The sequence below is a fragment of the Rhopilema esculentum genome, chromosome 18 (genome assembly GCF_057945365.1).
Source record: "Rhopilema esculentum isolate cy_ngs chromosome 18, ASM5794536v1, whole genome shotgun sequence".
Classification (NCBI taxonomy): domain Eukaryota; kingdom Metazoa; phylum Cnidaria; class Scyphozoa; order Rhizostomeae; family Rhizostomatidae; genus Rhopilema; species Rhopilema esculentum.
In genome coordinates this window covers 622,988-642,004 of record NC_142832.1, presented here as the reverse complement: position 1 = coordinate 642,004, position 19,017 = coordinate 622,988, and the positions used below count along the sequence as shown (strand labels likewise).

General features: G+C 35.7%; 3 protein-coding genes across 3 annotated transcripts in view; 1 reads left to right on the top strand and 2 right to left on the bottom strand.

The window, feature by feature from the left end:
- LOC135696698 (lipoxygenase homology domain-containing protein 1) overlaps window positions 1-2,394 on the bottom strand; it is a 39,155-nt gene extending 36,761 nt beyond the window's left edge. The window contains exons 1-4 of the mRNA XM_065216181.2: window positions 1,747-2,394; window positions 695-972; window positions 380-404; window positions 6-70 (exon numbers count right to left, since the gene is read on the bottom strand). Coding sequence (XP_065072253.2) covers window positions 6-70; window positions 380-404; window positions 695-972; window positions 1,747-1,873 — 495 coding nt within the window. The 5' untranslated portion in view covers window positions 1,874-2,394. The remainder of the gene's footprint in view (window positions 1-5; window positions 71-379; window positions 405-694; window positions 973-1,746) is intronic.
- Window positions 2,395-4,482: 2,088 nt separating this feature from the next.
- LOC135680991 (uncharacterized) lies at window positions 4,483-5,316 on the top strand. Its single transcript, XM_065195243.2, has one exon. The coding sequence runs from the start codon at window positions 4,525-4,527 to the stop codon at window positions 5,314-5,316; it is 792 nt and encodes a 263-aa protein (XP_065051315.2). The 5' UTR covers window positions 4,483-4,524.
- On the bottom strand, window positions 5,292-18,527 carry LOC135696785 (DNA-binding protein RFX6). The gene is made up of 17 exons (XM_065216298.2): window positions 16,390-18,527; window positions 15,711-15,771; window positions 13,637-13,760; window positions 13,265-13,326; window positions 12,888-12,959; window positions 11,936-11,963; window positions 11,694-11,807; window positions 11,151-11,228; window positions 10,705-10,818; window positions 10,241-10,290; window positions 9,795-9,895; window positions 9,437-9,495; window positions 8,863-9,016; window positions 8,362-8,456; window positions 7,812-7,929; window positions 7,366-7,512; window positions 5,292-6,883 (listed from the first exon to the last, which is right to left on the bottom strand). Exons 1-17 carry the CDS (start codon window positions 16,433-16,435, stop codon window positions 6,456-6,458), a joined length of 1,851 nt encoding a protein of 616 aa, XP_065072370.2. The 5' UTR covers window positions 16,436-18,527; the 3' UTR covers window positions 5,292-6,455.
- Window positions 18,528-19,017: the final 490 nt, after the last annotated feature.

Genomic DNA, 19,017 nt, shown 5'->3' with positions numbered 1-19,017 from the left:
CTTACTCTTGCATCTGTTCCTTGACCCTTTTTGTTGCCTGTTACAACACTGATTAAGTATGTGGTATTAGCTGCAACAACAAAAAGGAAATGCAAAAAATTGGAAGCATAAAAAGGTATTTACATTGTATAAGGAAAAAACATTAGTTCATATTAACTGGCATTTACCATGCAGTATCAAGAAAGATTGAACAAAAGTTCTTCTATCAAGAAAAGGTTCTGAGAAAATTGAAATTAATTGAAAACTCATTCAGAAGTCAAATGCTTAATGCTTCAATTGTAGCATATGGTTTAAATTACTAGCAGCTTAAGTGATGCAGGGAAATCTGAGATGCAGTGAGATCTCACAACTGGTGAGAAGATAAAAATAAAACATGTACCTTTCTTTTTCCCATCAGCAGATTTCTAAAAACATAATATATCAAATCAGGAGAGAATTCAGATCAAATATTAACATTAAAATACACAAGCAACACTAATACTTCAATGCTTTGTTGCTTAGAAAAACAGATTTATTAATTGACTGCTTAGGTGACTATGTATGGGTACTTGTCTAACATTTGAGTGCTAACAAGCAAGTCACAGTGAAGGACCAGTGTAAGTAAAAGGGCATGTGTACACAAGCCAAAAAAAGCTTGTTTTGTCAGGCTGTTCCAGACAAATAAGGACTTTTCACAATACATAAAATAAAGTACCTTTTTGGCTGAATCTGATAGACCAGGCAAAAGTCCAAGTTTTCTGGCATAATAATCTGACAGATGGGGATCTTCCAATGGATTATACTCTTTCATTGCAAAAGTTTTGCCATTTACAACTTTTGGCATTTCATGGGACGTTTGTCCCAGAAATGACCTTGGTGCAAATGGAGCTCTCTTGCTTACTCCTGACTCAAATGATGTGTGGCTCAGACTGACATTGAACTTTTTATTGGGTTTTGAAGCCACAGCATTTGGATTTTTCCAAGTTGTTCCAGCTGTGAATAAAAGGGAAAAATTATGTATTTCAGATTAATTTTTGAATCATACATCATATACTTGATTTATTCAGATTTGTAAGTATGTCTTAGCACAGGAAATGCTAAATGAATGTGTGTCAATTATATTTAATACAATTTTTTTGCATTTTTCTTATGCAAACCAAAGATATAAGGTTTGGGATGTAATGGCTATGACAATGGCCAAAAGGCTAATGTTACACCTTGTTTGTCATATCTAAAAAAAAAGCATGACAGTTTGGATTCTGAGAGACCACTGCACCAAAACTTTCTGGTTTTCCTTGCCTTCAATACTGATTTTAGTGCATTTTGAAATTTAGTGCATTTTAGTGCAATGTTTTTTTAAAAACATTTCTGTTACATTACCCAGTGTAGAATCCATGTAGCTTATGCTGGAGATATCTGACGTGGACTAATGGGTTCCCATTATATTTCTATTGTTTTCCTATTTGGGTATATCTGGTATTCTGCTTTTCATGGGTCCTACCCTGGACTACAACCAGAGTGTTCAACTATAAAGCAGAAGGAAAAATGAAAGCATATATATATACACAATTTGTGGGGTATAGAACAGGACAGTTCTAAGTCACAACCCAGAGTCCTGTCCAGAGTCAGGGCATCAAGCACCTTATATTAGACCAGTAAAGCAATAATGTTCATTATATATTTAGATAAGAGCATGTAAAAAGGCAATCATATACTTTAGGTACTCTTTAATGAAGACGTTAAGACACAAAGGGCAGATTTTCTTACCACTTGAAGGCCTCTTTATTCCACTGATTCCTTTTCTGGAAAATCCTGCAGCAGTTTTTGGTCTTGTGACTCGATCAAGCAAATAACTATCTTTTAAAGAATCTCCCACTCCTTTTGAACTGTTCATGCTTAATTTTATTGCAATCAACGGTTTATAGTGGACAAGGCTCTGCAATGACCCTTAATTTTGAGCAAAATATAGACGCACACATCTGTATAAAACAATCATCATCTCTTGCGTAGACGCTTTTTCTTCAATGAAAATGAATACGAACCCTCTTCTTTTGAAAATACTTTATAAATATTTCTTTCTAAAATAATATCATAAGCAAAATTTGCACAACAAATCATGGCAGGAATTCTTCAAATATAAAATGGCTTGTAATCAATTCCCCTAATTAAATAGGCCGTGAATCCCAATTGAAGTTCTACTGACGACGCGGAACTAAGTCCATACCAAACTCATCTAGACAGCCATTACAAAGTTTCTTTCTCGCTCATTGTACTCCCGAATGCAGTTTATTCAGCATAGACTTGGTAAGATACCTTTATGCATTGTTGGCATTCTGCACGCATACAGATCGTTAGTTATTTATCCTTTTGTGTTGTTCGTAGGCAACTAAAACAAACAGGTGACTCGCTCGTATCTTTCCCGCCTACAAATTGAAGATATACTTCATGTAAATGCATCACAAAACAATAATGGCTGTAGTAAAATCTCGAACAAAACAGCATCAAAACAGAAATTCAATTCTTACAAGAAGATGCAAATGTTTAAAAAAACACATTTACAGCCCTAAAGCCTGATAAGATTCCATAAATATACTAAAATGCGTGCGGTACAATATGATGCTATAATAACGATCAATGTAAGTAAATTGTTCCAGGAAAAAATTTTTTTTAAATATTTAAGAAAAACATTTTTTTCCTGGTACAATTTACTTACTACATTGATCGTTACTAAAGCCTAATACTTTAAAAAACTTTAAAATTTCTAGTTGACAATTTGATAACAAGCAGGGGCAGCTTTTGTCTAGTAGCAGACCCGTCTAGAGGGGGTAGGCGACGGACTGAGAAGGCTAACCTAAACGTAACAACAACAGAAAAATGACAGTTGTAGTGACGTCTTCACAGGTCCCATTTTTCTTTTTTGGCCCAGACGCCAGAAAAGCTTCCGGTGGGCCTACCCATCAGCTCATGTGAAAGAGTTTGTTTTTATTCTGAATAGATAGCTGCCAAACTTGCCAAGTTCTTATATCCCAAAAAAAATTTTTTAGCCATTTTAGCACGGAAAATAGCGCGTAAAAGCAGCGAAATGCTATTTTCCGTGCTTTTTCAGACGTTACGGTCAGTGCTGTCAGTGACAATTTTAAGGGGACCCAGGAGGGCCATGGCCCCAGGCCCCGCGCTTATGATAACCAAAAGGGGCCCAACACCTAAGAAAAAAGATAGAAATTGTAAAAAACGAGAGCTCCGCAGATGTTTTTGGCCCCGAGACCCGCAGTCTCTAAAACCGCTGCTGGCTACGGTACCAAAGGCTTAAAAGATAATCTATTGCAAGAGGGCAGTTTATATCTTAAAGCCTTGTTGCACAGTAAATTTTTCTGCATAGTAATATTGAATTAATTCTTCATAGTATTATCCTGATGTTGAATAAAGAAATTACTTTTGTGCATGGCTGATGCACAAATCGCAATAAATACATAGAAAATCTCCTCTTCCTATTTACAAAATCAATATCTCTGATGAATACCTAATGCAATAAACTGACCGTGAGCATGGCCTCTACAAATTGCAAGTTGTTACTTGTTCTTCCATTCGCGTGTTGCCTCATGGCACATTATTGGCTTCTTGTGTCTGATTGGTTAATTTGCCTGCCGCGTCGAAGTTCGTAAATCACGTCAATAAATAGAATGTTTCCACTAAAACTCTTTTTCATCCTCGAGTTTCTTTTTCCAGTTAGTTTAACCAATCTACCTATTGGCCTATCAGACCTAAAGTTGCGCGTCAATAAAGCCAAAAAGACGAGTACAAATTTAGCAATAAATACTTGGATGACAACTAGTTGGTCCCTCGAGGTAAGTCATATAATTTATACCCTTTTCAAAAAAGTTCGAACGAATATCTGGACATGAGGCATTCTAGGCCATTTTCAATTTTCTTTCGTCAGTGTGCTGACAAAAGGTTAGAGTTTTCTGGAACAGAACGAGCAGTACCAAAAAAAGAAAATTGAAACCTTCTTTCGTCGAACACGTTATTATTAAACCTAAATTGTATTTGCGACAAAAATCTTTTCGTCAGTGCCGCCAATATGTGCAAATTATCTTTCTTTGAACTGGCTGTTCTTGGGTTCTGATTAAAGTTTTTAAAGCACTAAATGGTTCAGATAAACGTTCATGCCAAACAACGAAGTGTTAGAGAAATGTTTTCAACAAGAACTTTTTTAAATACGTACCAAATATAGAATTAGTTAAATTCAAACCAAGATAAGTTTTGCTTTAGCTGATGTCATGCTTTCAATTCTTTAGTTACAGTTTTGTTATTTGGCTAACATAAAATCTTTAAGCTTCCATTTCTAAGAGAATTAATGATTAGCCAAATTTATTCCTTGGCCTAATAATTTTTTCAATGAAATAATGAATGTGATGCATCACCCTGCAACAATATAACGTACAGCTCTGTCTGAAAATGCTAAATATGTGTTTTATTCTGACAATTTTATCAAGATAAGTTAACCCTTCAAAACCTTTTACAATCTTCTAGTGGCTGTAGTTCAAAATGTCAACAATTTGCGATGAAAACCACTCTCCGTTGCCTCTTTCCCAAAAATGCAAGCCAATGAGCCCATTTGTAGCGAAGTTACGACTGCTTCTACAGCAACAGAAGTACAAGAATGCAATTCGCTGGTCTCCAGATGGACGATCTCTCGTAATTTCCGACATCGAAACATTTAAAGATCAAGTTCTAGAGACTGATGACGAAATGTTCAAAACAAAAAATTTCGCCAGTTTCGTTCGACAATTGAATCTTTACGGTTTTCGAAAATTACAGATAAATAATGCCAAAGGAGACCCAACTGTAGACATGCACTTTGAGCATCCGAATTTTCGAAGAGATAGGCCTGATTTGATCGCACTTGTACATCGCACATGCAACTCGGCGAAGAAAAGAGCGCTCATTCGAAGTATGCACGAATCTTACAGTCCTAAGAGGCTTCGATTTGAATCAGAGAGCAGTGTGTCAATAGTCAGCCCTCTTGTAGACAGGCAAAATGAAATGGCCACGCCCTTGTCCGAAGAGAAACCTAGCTTGAAGTCAATGCGTTATGATTATTATGACAACAGCAAATCGATATTGACCAATCAGAATGCAGAGCTGTATGCCGATTTCAAGGGTCCACTGATAAATCAAAGCGGTAGCCAAGAACATGACTATGCAATTCCAATTTTTGGTGGATTTAATTGTGAACCATTAGATGAACGTAGGTTGTATAGTTTTCTGGACAGACAATTTAACGACGAAATAGTCGTAGTTCAAGCTCTCCTCAGTTTATCAACGCAACATTTTTAAATCAAATTTAAAATCTACAGTATGATCCAGAAAATTCAAGCCTCGAAGGGAATGAAGTTGTTCCAGTAAACGAATGTTTGAGTTTAGGGGGGCTTGGACCGATTTGGGAAGGGTCAAAGGGAATGCTAAGCAGTTATGTATGTCTTTGGGGGTGGGAGGTCTAGTCAACGGGGTTACACTGTAATTGTGAATTGCAAGTAGCAAGATGAGTATGATTCGCCTTGATTCTCGCACAGTCTCCAACTCTTTCGATTCAGAGAGCATATCAAGTTTTGCACATAAATAATATAGATAATAAGATAGAGAATAACGATAACTTTGGTAAAATATTCTGCTGGTTAAAGAAAAACTTGCAACTCAGTTAATCAAGGAGACTGCCAAAACGGAAATTAGCTAATAAAGGATTTAACCAGTTTTTCAATTTATGTTATTCTAATAAACTCTTGTTGATTGGTTTGGAAATCGTGTCAATAGCTTTTAAATCAAAAACCAATCAAAAACCAGTATTTGGCCACAATTGCCTTTTGCCACATAAATTTTTATATCCCTCGAACCGAGGCATTAAAAGGCAGATATTCAAAGTCTAAGTTTGTTTCTATTGTGAATATAATAACTAAAAATAGAAAGTTCAAAATGAATGTTAGCAATTCGTTTTATATTACATTTGATATTGAATTTGGAAAATTATGTATCTAATTCGGTTATTGATATTCACGAATTAATTATAGTGTTTATAATTCACTTTTTTATATTACATTTGCCGCTGTGGAAATTTACAAAGATGGGAAATTTCTAGATGTAGTGATGATACTCAAGAAAATGAATTTGGTCAGCAAAGCTAAAAATTATCAAAATTGGTATCATTTAAACATTGAGCCAAAGCTAGAATCTGAAATCTCTCATCTCTGCCAATAAATCTCTATTTATATTGCGATATTTCATATTTCAAATGAATTAAATATAAATGCATATGTTGGAGGATTCTAAATGGTTTTCTTTGTTACTTATACTTATCTTGGTGCGTTTTAGAGTTCGTCAACGGCATGGAAGTTAATATCAAATCCCCTAAAATCCTTTGCCTGGAGACCCGCTTTAAGTTATAAAATCACGAACAAAAGTTTTGAATAGTACGATAAAAATCAATAAATCTTCTGAAGCACTGGTTCCATCCCCCTTTCAGTGAAGCTGCAGAAATTTTGAATACCATTTACGCGATGTTCATTATCCGATTGGAAATCTTCGCCAATACCTTGGAAATCAACCCAACCATAGCTGGCCACCATATCTTGCAACGACGGCATCTCTTGCAGCAATGCAGCTGCATCTCTTGCTTGCCTCGCTGTCAGGTATGGATTTTCATTGCCAGATTTCTGGTTGCACAAGACTGGCATCGAACTGCCGTTGCTAGCATTGTTTAGGGGCCTCTTTGGTGTAGGAAAGCTCAGAGTCACAGGTGTTTTAACAATCTCTTGATGTTGTAAGCTATGGTTCTGTTGATCACCGGCCTGGCATTGTTTTTTGGAGACTGGATCAACACCCAGTTGCCCATTGGGTTTGCGTTTCATAGCTAAAATATTTTGATAAGAGTGTTGCTAAAATCTATCCCAACAGAGATGCAAAAATCATCATATTTAGAACAATGGATCCTTTGCTTTTTAAAGAACATAGACATATTAATCTTTCAAGTAAGTTGAAGAAACTTTTGGTATTGCATCTTGATATTTCTGCTAATCAATATAGCTCAACAAGGAGCTCATCATTGTATGTTGGCTCTGTTAAATTTAATGGTAGACACCACAAAAGATTTTATCATTTTATAAAATTTTGGAGCATGGGATTTGCTAATGGATCCTGTCACAGGACTTTGCAGAACCCAAGCTATTTCCCTTCCTTGATTCCATTGTTCCCTTTATGTATAATTAAGACCAAGTCAAACAACACTATCAAAAATGTTTCTGAAGGCAGTATTTAAGGCTCTTCAACTTGTGAATCAACAGTGAAGCTAAAAGCTATTCATTTGTAAAATACTAGCCAAGGAAAATCAGAAACCTTTCGCAGACGATGCTTCCTCGCTGCAGTCAGAGGAAAACTTCTTGATCTTTTCCCATATGGAGCGTTCTTCATCTTTGATCGTCATACTTTCGATTGCGAGAAATAGGTACTCCATGAACATAGAACACAGGATATGAATGGACCCTGCAGTAATAATTGATAAACAATGAGGTTACGAGTTAGAAAACCAGCACCTTTTGGCCCCCAGTCAAAACTCTATCCACTCTTTTCCAAACTACTGCATATTTCCACAACTGGTCCTGATCTAGTAGAACCAATCGCTAGTAATCTTATGCTAATTGTTATACCGATAAAAGTTGTTGGTTTGCTGACACGCAGATAGTGGGATTTGCTGAACCAGCTTGCTATTCAAAGCATTAATTGTCATTCATATTATTTTCATAAGGAAAATAAAAATATAGTAGAGTTAAGAATGCACTCACCAAATGTTTTAGCACTTCTTAGTGTTAGATCTTGCATTAATTTTGAAAGTACAAGCGACAACTGAAGTATAAATGAACTGTTGGTCATTTTGCTTCTCCCATCTGCAACTTTTGCAGACTATAAAAAACAAAGATACGTTATCAAGAAAAAGGGGATAATAATCTTTGATTAGGTCCTTAACTGCTTTGAAGTTTTCTTAAATTTTCACTGGGCAATAGAAGTTTGCAAAATTATAGAAGCAAATGATATATGTGATTACCCATAAAAGCTTGTTTGGTGCTTAATTTGTGCCTTTATTAAACTGGAATAAAAAAATGTGAAATAAGTTGATCTGCATTGAGTAATATTCCAATAAACTCACAGTAACTATAGCGTGTGCTTTAATCCATATCACCACTTTCTTGATCAATCACTTTCTTACAGTTGTTTAATTAAAATTATTTTTAACAAATATTTGAATCGTGAGTGAGGATTGACCTGCTTTAGTTCAATAACTGCAAGCTCAAAGCACAATTGATATTAATCCTCCAAAATTGTTCTCTTTCTCACCTTAATAAGTGTGTCATGTGCCAGCTTGTCTAGCAAACCAAGGAAGACACCAAGAGAGGCTTGTCTTGTCAAAAGATGAACCACTTCAGTCAAGACTAGATTACAGAAGGAAAAGATGGGAGTTAATGTCATTGCTTTTCTTAAAAACAATAGTTTGTTTTAGCCTTTCAGAGTAGAAAAGGCCAGACACCGCGGAGCGTTGAGAAAAGTGGGTGGTCTAAAAAAAGTGGGGGGGGGGCTAAAACCGTATAAAGAGAGGCTTTTCTGGTAGTTTGATACTTAATATTTCGCAGTTTTGCAAAAAGTGGGCTAAAGCCCCCCCAGCCCCCCCTGCTCCGCGGTGCCTGAAGGCTTGGATGCAGTATCTGCTAAAGAGGATTGGAACGTTTTTCACCTTCAAGTATAAATAAACAGCTACTGTGACTAAACGATATATACCTCAGTCTAATGTTTTGTTTCCATACTGAGTTACGCAATCTGATAAGTAAATATATTACTCACAACTTTGCAGATTGACGAGTAACGGAATCTTCGTACAACTTTGCATTCTTTGGTCCAAAGGTGAAATTCCAAGAACTTCTAGAACATCTATTTTCTCTATATCTTTGGAAATTTCGTTCGTGAGATCACGATTTGATAAAATTGTTAGAACAGGCTGGAATGGAAGAATATTCGATTAGAGGGATGTTGGCACAAAAAAAGCCAGAGAAAAGGGGACAGAAAGTTCGAAACGATATGAGTAAAGCAAGCCAAAATAAGAAAAAAAACGGAGCAACTGGACAAAGGAAAAGAAAAGATGCAGAAGAAGAAGTAGGGTATAAAAAAGGCAAAAGAAAATGACAATTAAAGAAGTAAACGAACAGAACAGACGTTGAAGGAATATAGCAAAGCAAAAGAAGAAGAGAATCACATTGAAAATGAAGAAGAGGAAATGAAAAATGAAAAAAGAAAAGAAATAGAAGAGGAAGGAGAAGGAAACAAGGAAGAAAGAAAAAAAGGAAAAAAGGAAAAAAGGAAAAAAGGAAAAGAAAATTAAGAGAGGCAAAAGTAAGAAAAGTAAAATGGAGCAACTTACCTGAGCAAATGATAAAAATGATAACTCTCGTTGGATTATCTTTATATATGTCCTGGCAACTGCAATGAACACTGAAATATTTGAGAATTAAGAAAGCAAAAACAGCAATGGTCTCTCTGCTTCCTTAAAATTGTAAGATTTATGTTTTGATGTTTAAAACAATAGGGATCTTTTGACTGAGACAAAGTCTTGATCCTCATTTAGTACATCACTGTGGACAGACCTTTTCTGGTGAGTAAGAACTCGTCTACTTAAGATTACGAAACCTTTATTCTGAAAGCAAGCATCCAGTTGAAAATTGAAAGAAACTCGAGTAGAGGAAGGGGCAACATTGAAAATGTACTGTTACAAGACCTACCATTCATTTTGGCTGCAACCAAATTCGACGGTACGTTCATCATGCAAATGTCCAGCCATGGTAGAAAACTCTTTGTGAAATTTGTTATTTCCGAACGATAGCTAAAAAACAGTCGAGGTTTTGTTATTTGATTGCATACCATTTTCAGTACCGAAAAGTATAATATTGATTTTTCACATGCGTTGATATGTTTTAGAACACAGTGGGAATAGATTCAGCTAGAATGAACCCCATTGTCAAGGCAACTGTCCTCTTATACCCATCTCTTAGGCTTGATAGTAGTAAAAAGATTGCCTTCACACATCCCTGTTGGAATTGTGTGTCCACTCCGAAAAAGGCGCTTCCCCAAATGATCTAGTAAATCCAAAATCAAGATAATTTGAACTACCAAAAACAAGTGAATATTTTGGACATTTCCATTTGGACACGAATATTTTCTGACTTACCTATCAGGAAGGTCTTGGACTGAAGTCGGAAGTATAATATCGATGAGGTTCTAAAAGCATAACATAAACAAATAATTAGGATCTGTTTTCATGAATATTATATAATGGCGTACTACATATGTAGAGATATTGTCAATCAATCTGAAATTAATTGGTTTTGTAAACATTAAAAAAGTAAGCAAAATACTAATAAAATATTTCACTGATATTTTTTGCTTCCTTTTTAAAGCAAAAATTTCACTTTTTACGAAAAGTTCACATCGAACTAAAAATATGTGTAATCATTGTCGATAGTGTTTTACAGTAACATGCATCCTTGATATTGACAATCAATTCAACACCATGGGTTTATTTTAATGGAACAAGACAAAGTTGTAACAGAGTTAATACTGTTATACTACAAATCCAGAATCGTGAATATCGTTTGAAGTTGCAAAGGTGCAAATCTATAGACGTAATCAAACCTTGTAGAAGACCGTATCACACGCGGAAATAAGATCTTCTATCTCATTCATTTTTAAGACTGCAGTCACGTGAGATGGCATGCCGGACCAGAAATGTAAAATGAATGACTTCACCTAAAAGCGAAAGGTTAGAAGTGAATAATAATGATACCTGACGATGCAGTTATCTCTGGGAAGATACGACAACGCTAATAAATGAAACCGAATTAATTCTTCTTTGTTTTTCTGACATAAGCTAGATACCACAGTATAAAAATGATACATCATTGCTTTAAATGGAAAAGCGATTAGAGGAAAATGTGTTATTTGTATGGCTTAGATTGAAGCACCATTCCATTTTGTAACATGAGACTTAGGACGTTAAAACGCCTTGGATGCTGTTCGTAAATTGCCATTAAAATCAAAATTTTGTACTTTGAAATTTTTGGTAGATTCCTATTACTTACGTCATCAAAGTTTGCAGCAACAACCGCCTCAAGTACCCGCTGACAATGTGCTTTGTACATGACTAGGAAACTTTCGATCTAGCAGGAGAGATGATTCTAAATAATTTTGGAGATATATTAGTTATGTAGAGAAGTAAAACTAAACAGGATCAAAAACTTAGAGAAGCAAAGCAAATAATTAGCTTTCTTTATTTAATTGTAGACTCATGATATCAATCAATAACGACGAAATAAGCATATGACAACGACAATGAAGATAGAGAGGACGAGACCAGTCGACGAAGATAGAGAGGACGACGAAGGCGATGGCGCTGAAGACACGAACGAAGAGACGAAGACATCAACAACAGCAAAGGCGAAGAAATGGAAGACGACTAGTGAAAGAAAAACCACAACAAAAAAGACGATAACAGTAACATTGGTCAAGAAGTTAAAAATCTCAGAAGAAGTTAAAAAAATCAATAGGGGAGGGGAGGGGCTAATATCAACAAAAGAATCATAAACTAACGTGTATCAGAATCAGAAATTGTCAGCTTTCTCTACCTTAGAAAAATTCTTTTGTGCCATTCCGTCGCCGGCTTTCGTTTTCACTATCGTCGGAAAACCCTCTAATATTGAAATAGACGCATGCTTTTGTTGCTTCTTTGTCTGTTCGCACTGGAAAAATAATGGAGAGATATCTCATTGCAAGGTTTTGAAAACGTTTGCTTTCGAATGCAATAAAAATGATAACAAAATGAATAGAAGATTGTCATTGGTAACACTTATGATATGAATAAACTCACCTGCTGGCTGTCAGAAAATGCAGAAAACCTAAAGAAAAGAAACAAAACGGGCGATTAAGTGGAAAACGTGATAAAACATAAATTGATTCGATATGCAGACAAGCACCTTTCTTTCAAATATCAGTCAACAGGAATGAATGGTTAAAACTGATTGAACATATATCAAGGCAGGTGGGATCATACTGACATATCAAAAAAGACCTAGAAACAGATTTTTCAAGAGCCAGGTCTCTTTCGTAACTTCATCATTTTTCATAAGAAAGGTCTCTTTCGTAACTTCGTAATTTCGCACGATACAGGTCTCTTTCGTAACCTCGTAATTTCTCACAATACAGGTATCCTTCGTAACCTCGTAATTTCTCACAATACAGGTATCCTTCGTAACTAGCAAGATATTAAACCATAATAGTCAGCTATGTGTCGGATTCGTTTGAATGCCTTCGAGGAGAGAAACAAATCGATCAGTGTGCTCGTTGCGGTGCAAAACTAGACAATAAAACAAATCTACTTTGAGGGATTTTTTTATTAGAGTTGCTGCAGAAGTTTTTCAACTCGCAATTCTGTAAAGCCAACAATGTCTGACTTTGATGATAGCTATAGCGTAATGCAAATAGTTATCTGCGTGGCTACATGGCGCTTCCCCTGGTTACCGAGAAAAATTATCGTTCTTTCATCTTGCTATTCTGTTTAATATGTGGGTGGGACCATTCGGTGGAACATTCCCGTTTCAGTTTTATTCTAAAGGCCCCAGATGCATTTGTTACGCCAATACATAGTATTTTCTTAGCGAGAAAAGAATTTCAATTTGAGTGATTTAAAATAATTATTTTTTAAAGAACTCCTAGTAAACTCTTCAATCGTTTAAAGGTATCTTGTCAGCATTTGGGCTTTTTGTATGAACTCGACTTTGGTCCTCATTTCAAGGAATATGTATGAAGTACCATTATTTTACCTTGTTAGCTTCAAGTTACTTCTTGGAATGGATGTCGAATTTTCCTTTAATGCAAGCCCATAATAGTGGTACCTTTAAAATGTGATCAAATGAAACAAAATAACTTGTAATGAATTTAAAATAGCTTGATAATTATGTTACTAGTCTTGTTATAAAAATCAGAAGAGTAAAAGAGATTACTGTTCATTGAATACTATATCATAAAATTATTAGTAATAAAACATAAAATTTCAATGATAGAGTAATTTAGATGTGTTTCATCTAAGTTGCATGAACTAACTGAGTGGCGGTTAAAATGGGCTGGCAAAAAAATAGATGAAAAGAAAGAACTAACAAACTGACACTTTTTTAAAAGATTGGTAATGACAGAAACTCACTTAGATTGCCCTCTTGTACCCAGTCTTCTAGTTGTCAGTGATCGAAACTTTGTATGAATGAGCTAAAGAGAGAAATCAGAGCAATTACATGATTAACTGGCTTTCCTAAACTATCAACCCCATGAAGCATCTCGATTTTACAACAGAAAACCCCACTCCAGTCTATTTCAGTCAAGAAAAATCCACCCCAATAAGCGCCAACCTAGCAAAGCCGTCCAAATGGCACCACCCTAGGTACTAGAGCAAGAGCAACATAAATCTAAGCGTGAATATAAAAAGACGAGGCGGAGGAGCAATTGGCAGAAATGATAGAATTCTACAGAACTGATGACCTGCAAGAAAATTTAATAGAATCAGAAAATACAAACGCACCTTTCCGAAAATAGCAGCTCCAATTGAAACACAGCCTGAGCTTCTACAAAATTCAAGGTAATGTTCGTACAACATGCACCGAGGGAGACATGAACCTTCCTTTTGCTCGTAATTTTGATCCAGCCTAAAACACAAGACACAAAGGGTCATTAGGAAACCAAGAAATACAGGGACAAAGACCACTTTAAGGTAAAAAAGATGAGTGCACGTTACTTGCATTAATGATGGTTTTCGAGCAGAAAAAAGAGAAGCAATAGAAGAAGAACATAAGCCTATGCATTATTCAACAGAAGAAGAACATAAGTCTTTCGTTTTTCTAATACTTATTGCACCTGATGCTCGTATCAAAAGACTGCTTTTATAAAACTCTATGCTTAACAAAGCACTGTTTGGAATTCATTGAAAAACTTCGAGGGTTATATAAAACAGCAGTGATTATCTTTGCCAATGCCGCGTTTTTCCCACCTATTTTTGGTTGTTAAACTAGCCCGCCGGTAGTTTGGAAAGATGCTTTCAAAATTCACAAATTTCCTTAATAATCCAAAAACCATCCTCCTTGAAAACTAGCAAAACTGCAATCAGAAGGTTAATCTGCTTATCAAAATCATTTCTCAACAACTTTTGCTATTTCTCCCTGTAACATTGCATTCGCAACGTACAGTAGCTTGGTTCATCAGTTGATCAAATATCATATTACTGTGGCGAATTTGAGGAAGATAAATAATACAGAAAGCCCTTGAGCTGAATTTGCAGCAGCAAACGAAGTTCACAAGAAACTCTGATACTAAAAGCAATATGTTTCTGACGAATATCAATTCATGTATTAATTGTATTGTTGAACAGGTAATACTTTTACCAGTTCACCATTCTTGAACCTTGTTGCCTGATTAAATCTATTTTTTCTACAACCCTGCGTCTTCTTCCTTTCTTCTTTTTTTTACATTTTATTTAGCCTATCATCTTCACAGCAATGTCTCTTATCATTTTCGATCAAAAGAAGATTGTTGTTAAAACGGATAAACAAAATGAATAGGTAAACAACTGCTCAACAAACATTCCAACTTCCTTAACAGCCAATAATGATTCAAGGTGGGTCAATATTAGTTCACTTAAGTTCAATCATCTTCAAAGGCTATTGGTAGTCAAGTGGATATTTCCTTTTGCGAAGTATTTCAAAAGGTTTCATTGTCAGAACCGCAGACGGTTTGCCTAGCTGCTTTAGCAAACATACTTGACAAAATTACTAGCACTCCTCTCTGCTAAAGCATCTCAAGGTGAGCAAATATCTTTTAAAGCATACGAGGTTACACAAAATTCACCGACTTTACAATTCTTCCTTCTTCTTCTCTCTATTTCTCTTAATTGTCCTTAGAAAACCCCGTTTTGACTCAGGTGCTCCTCTTGCAAAAGGAGAGATGGAATTTCATTTAACTAAAAACCTGAAGTTGATATTTTTTCTGATGACTTCTTTTCATCCCCATTGAAGCATCCCTATTGCCTGGCATCACGGAGAAGATTGATGAAAACATGTACCTTTTAGGTAAGAACTTAATATAGGAGCCATTGATCTTGCAACTCCTACAGGCACTTTTACAAAATGATCGAGAATAGTCTGATTTTTGCAAGGTAGGTCCTTCTTTGCCTAAACATGCTTTACAAAAATGCAAGGAACTTTTCCAAGCAAAGAATCGAAACGAGAGCAAAGTAACCACTGGTTACCGATTAAGAAGAGTAAAGCATTGCTTTACGCCATTTTTAAAGGAATGCTTTAAAAGTATGTACACACAAAGATACTTGGCTTCCGATAGAATGCCACTAGAGAATTTGTTGTGCACAAATCCTAATTTCAGCTCATTTTAATATACCCTTTGCCTGATGGTTGCAACTCGGTTAGCAACTCAGAACCATCTTCCATTACACACCAAAATTTATATATAGATATATATATATAGAGTATAGAGCACTATGAAACAGACAAGCTGACAACAATCCTGAAAAGTAATCTTCATTGAAATAAACGAAATGCATTTTATAGCAATGAAGGATAAAAGACGGTTTTTGAGCACAAACTTACCATGAAAGAACTAGGGATGAATAACTGTTTTCCGTTGTTGATCGAAACTCCTGAGATTGATCTAAAATGAATCATATAACAATTTGAAAAGAGATTGATAATCGTTTTTAAACACTATGATATCTCCAACTCGATTCTCTTATCTAATGCATTGCTAAAAAAGATTCGCAAGCACATGAAAAGAAACACCTTCTGTCAAATATCTTATACTTCTAGCCACAAAGTTGCTTATCATAAGGCACTTTAGGATAAGTAAGCGAATAAAGTCAATCGAATATATAAATAAATCTATTGACGCTAAAATATTATTTTGATATCAAAAACACTTAGATATTGAAAGGCGCATTTGAAAAAAACACCTTTATCTCGCTCTTTGAAATTACGCCAACAGATTTGACTTTTTTTCCGTTATATGTTTTCAAACACCATCTATGTGTAACTTGCAATGTCGATTTACGTAGGTTCTAAACGATCAAAGCCAGTACCTGAACCTTGCACTTGACTCTATTTACAAGAAACAGGCAATGTTTTCTTAACAATCCAAGCACTTGACTTGTGTTTCTCTTAGCGCAATGAACACTCGAATTGACGATTATAAAATATATCCTCGCTGAAAATTAACATAAGATTAAAACCAGTATCATAAGCATATTGGAATCGCAAGTCGTTTAGCAATCACCTTCTTTATCGCCGCAGCCTTTTCTTCCAAGGCTCACTTTGTCCATAATTGAATTTCTTGCTTCCTTTCCTGAAACACCACGCTGTATTCCCTTTAATAGACTATACCCATTAACAAGAGACTTCTGTTTCTCTAAAAGAGGTACTGGACAAATATCTTGAAAGATTTGAACAATAAAAACGCACCTAAGAAAGTAAATGCGAAGTCGAGAATGACTAGGGGGTCAACAGTTAACACTGAGTCTCAATTGTTAGTATGTATTTACTTTGATTTTTACCCGCATTTTGTATAAAACAATAAATGCTTTCATTTCTATGGGATAACTGCAAAATGTAAGAATCTACAATACGATATATCGTACCTTTTTTATGATAATTCTATTAAAATTCTATAGTTGGCTTTATATTTAGGTATTTCATTGATGGCTCACGACCCCCCGCTTTATCCAGTCAACTGTTGCGTCACTGCAGCTGTGTGGTTCCCAGCCCCGTGATATAATGGAAAGTACCATAATATGTTTAATAATGGATCGTGCTTCTATTGAACGTTTATATCAAGCGAAACGTAAGTTATCAAATCGACAAAAGCTATTCCGGTTTGATTAGCCTCAAATAAAAACAATTGACATTTTCTTTGTCAACCAACTTCTAATACCACAATGAAAAACTGCAGCGTTGGCGGTAGCTGAAGCAATAGGCATTTGTTATTATTATTATGATTATCAGTGTGAGCCAACGATACAGTTATAAGAATCCTCGGAACCAAAACGCGGCTTTTACGTCATGTAGTGAACTTTTGAGAATTATTTTTGGCAGCCAGCAATCTAGCGGCTACATTTGCAGATAATTGATCATTTTTTGTTGAAACAAAAAGTTATAATAATAACACTAAACACCTCTATGCCACTTTTTTAATCTAATGCATACAAATTTTTCAGAAAAATTATTGTGCACTGACGATGTCTTTTGTCTGCAAGGTTATATATCCGAAAGTAGCCATTGATTCAGACTCTAAATGAAAAAGCTTAAATTGCAGTCCTTTACTTTCTCCCAAGGCAGACAAAACCTGCAACTTACAACCAGCTTTACATGTATCGAATTAAGCTTCAGGCTTGACAGTAAAACTCCACCTTGTATAAAACGTTCAGAAAGTACGTACAAATGCAAGGGGATGGGGTGAGAAGCAGGGGGGGGCGCACAATCCCACTTTTACTCGTAATTATTGTTTAACAAATTGAGGGGTATCAAATTAACAAAATTGACGTAAAATTACTGTTTCGAAGACCCCAAAATGCGTTAAAACGAACTGTGCTACAAAAACACTGTTTCAACCATTCACTTTGATCTGTAAGCGAGGCAAAGATATCTTTGAGCCCATAATCGTCTCGATGCGGGTAGTACGCCGGCAAAACAGGATGAAACATTTCTGGAAGTGTGAATTATTTAAACAAATTTTATTGATACGAGGGGAAATTCGAAAATAGTAGTTCTAGCAGTTTGATTTAGTTTATGCAGTTGATCTCTAGCTAAGGGCAGCCAATCTGACAAAAAGGATAAAAACGATCACGAAAACAAGTTTTGAAAGCCGGGAAATTGAAACAATGCATGATTCAAGCTAAGCCGTTCTGAAAGCAAAACTAAACAGGAGGGTTACGCAAGGGAGAATTTTGCAGCAAGCCTCGTATCAGTTTGTAGTTGACACATCATCATAACGAGGCAATGTGTCTTAACGACGAAAAGAGTTTATTGAACATGCAATGCTACCTGGCTCTATAAGAGGTCTCTAAAAGGTTTAGTATATAAAGTTTTGATAAGACTCATAGCTGAGTTTCATTAAAGTTTAGATACGAAAGTTTGTTAAAGTTCGTTAGTGAATTATGAGCTGATTAAAACCAAACAAAATTTGCTTGAATCCAAAAAGGATGAAAAATATGACGAACTTTTCGTTTTTTAAAGACGTCAAGTCAAGTGAAGGAGCGATGGAGTTTGTCGCTTCCTGCATTCCCTTCTGCTATTGTGTTGAGAAGTCACTGAATGGCCTGCGTAGATATCACCATGGCATCGTTAAAATGGAGATGAACAGAATTCTGTCCACTAATCTCATCAACAATTCATGAGCATACACAGTCCACAAGTCTATTTCGCTTTTCCCCTCTCCGTCCGTCTGTCTCCTTCGCAGAAGTCCACAAGAGGAAAACAAATACTTCTCTCTCAAGCACGAAATGGACTTGGAGCAAGTCATGCCCAGGGCAGAGTGAAAGACTCCTCGTATATGCCGCTTGGTCTATAATCGATGAAACCGCAGAACAGAAAACTGCTTTTGAATGTTGTACAAAGCCGAAATATTTCGTGACAAGAAGAAGGGATCGTTGTATTGGATCGATACAGTGAACAAGGGATGTTAAATCATAATTAACGCTTTTGAAAAAGTTAAGAAATTAAATTATTTGAATCGGAGCGTGACGTGAGGAAACAGAACGTTTTGGCAATTCTGCAATGCTAAAAAACAATTATCTTAACACTGATAAAAAAAACCAAGCTTGAACAGAAAACAAGTGATTATAAAACGACAAAGTTATTACCCCCTAAAAATGCCAATGATATGAATAAAGTATGCTGGAGGTTAGGA

Excerpts from the sequence above, each read along its gene's own strand:
- LOC135680991 (XM_065195243.2), top strand. The coding sequence starts at position 4,525 with ATGTCAACAATTTGCGATGAAAACCACTCTCCGTTGCCTCTTTCCCAA.
- LOC135696785 (XM_065216298.2), bottom strand. The coding sequence starts at position 16,435 with ATGGACAAAGTGAGCCTTGGAAGAAAAGGCTGCGGCGATAAAGAAG. Across the intron at positions 8,457-8,862 it reads ACTCGTCAATCTGCAAAGTT|TCTTGACTGAAGTGGTTCAT; the intron begins GTGAGTAATATA and ends TCTGTAATCTAG. Across the intron at positions 6,884-7,365 it reads GGAAGCATCGTCTGCGAAAG|CTATGAAACGCAAACCCAAT; the intron begins GTTTCTGATTTT and ends AAAATATTTTAG.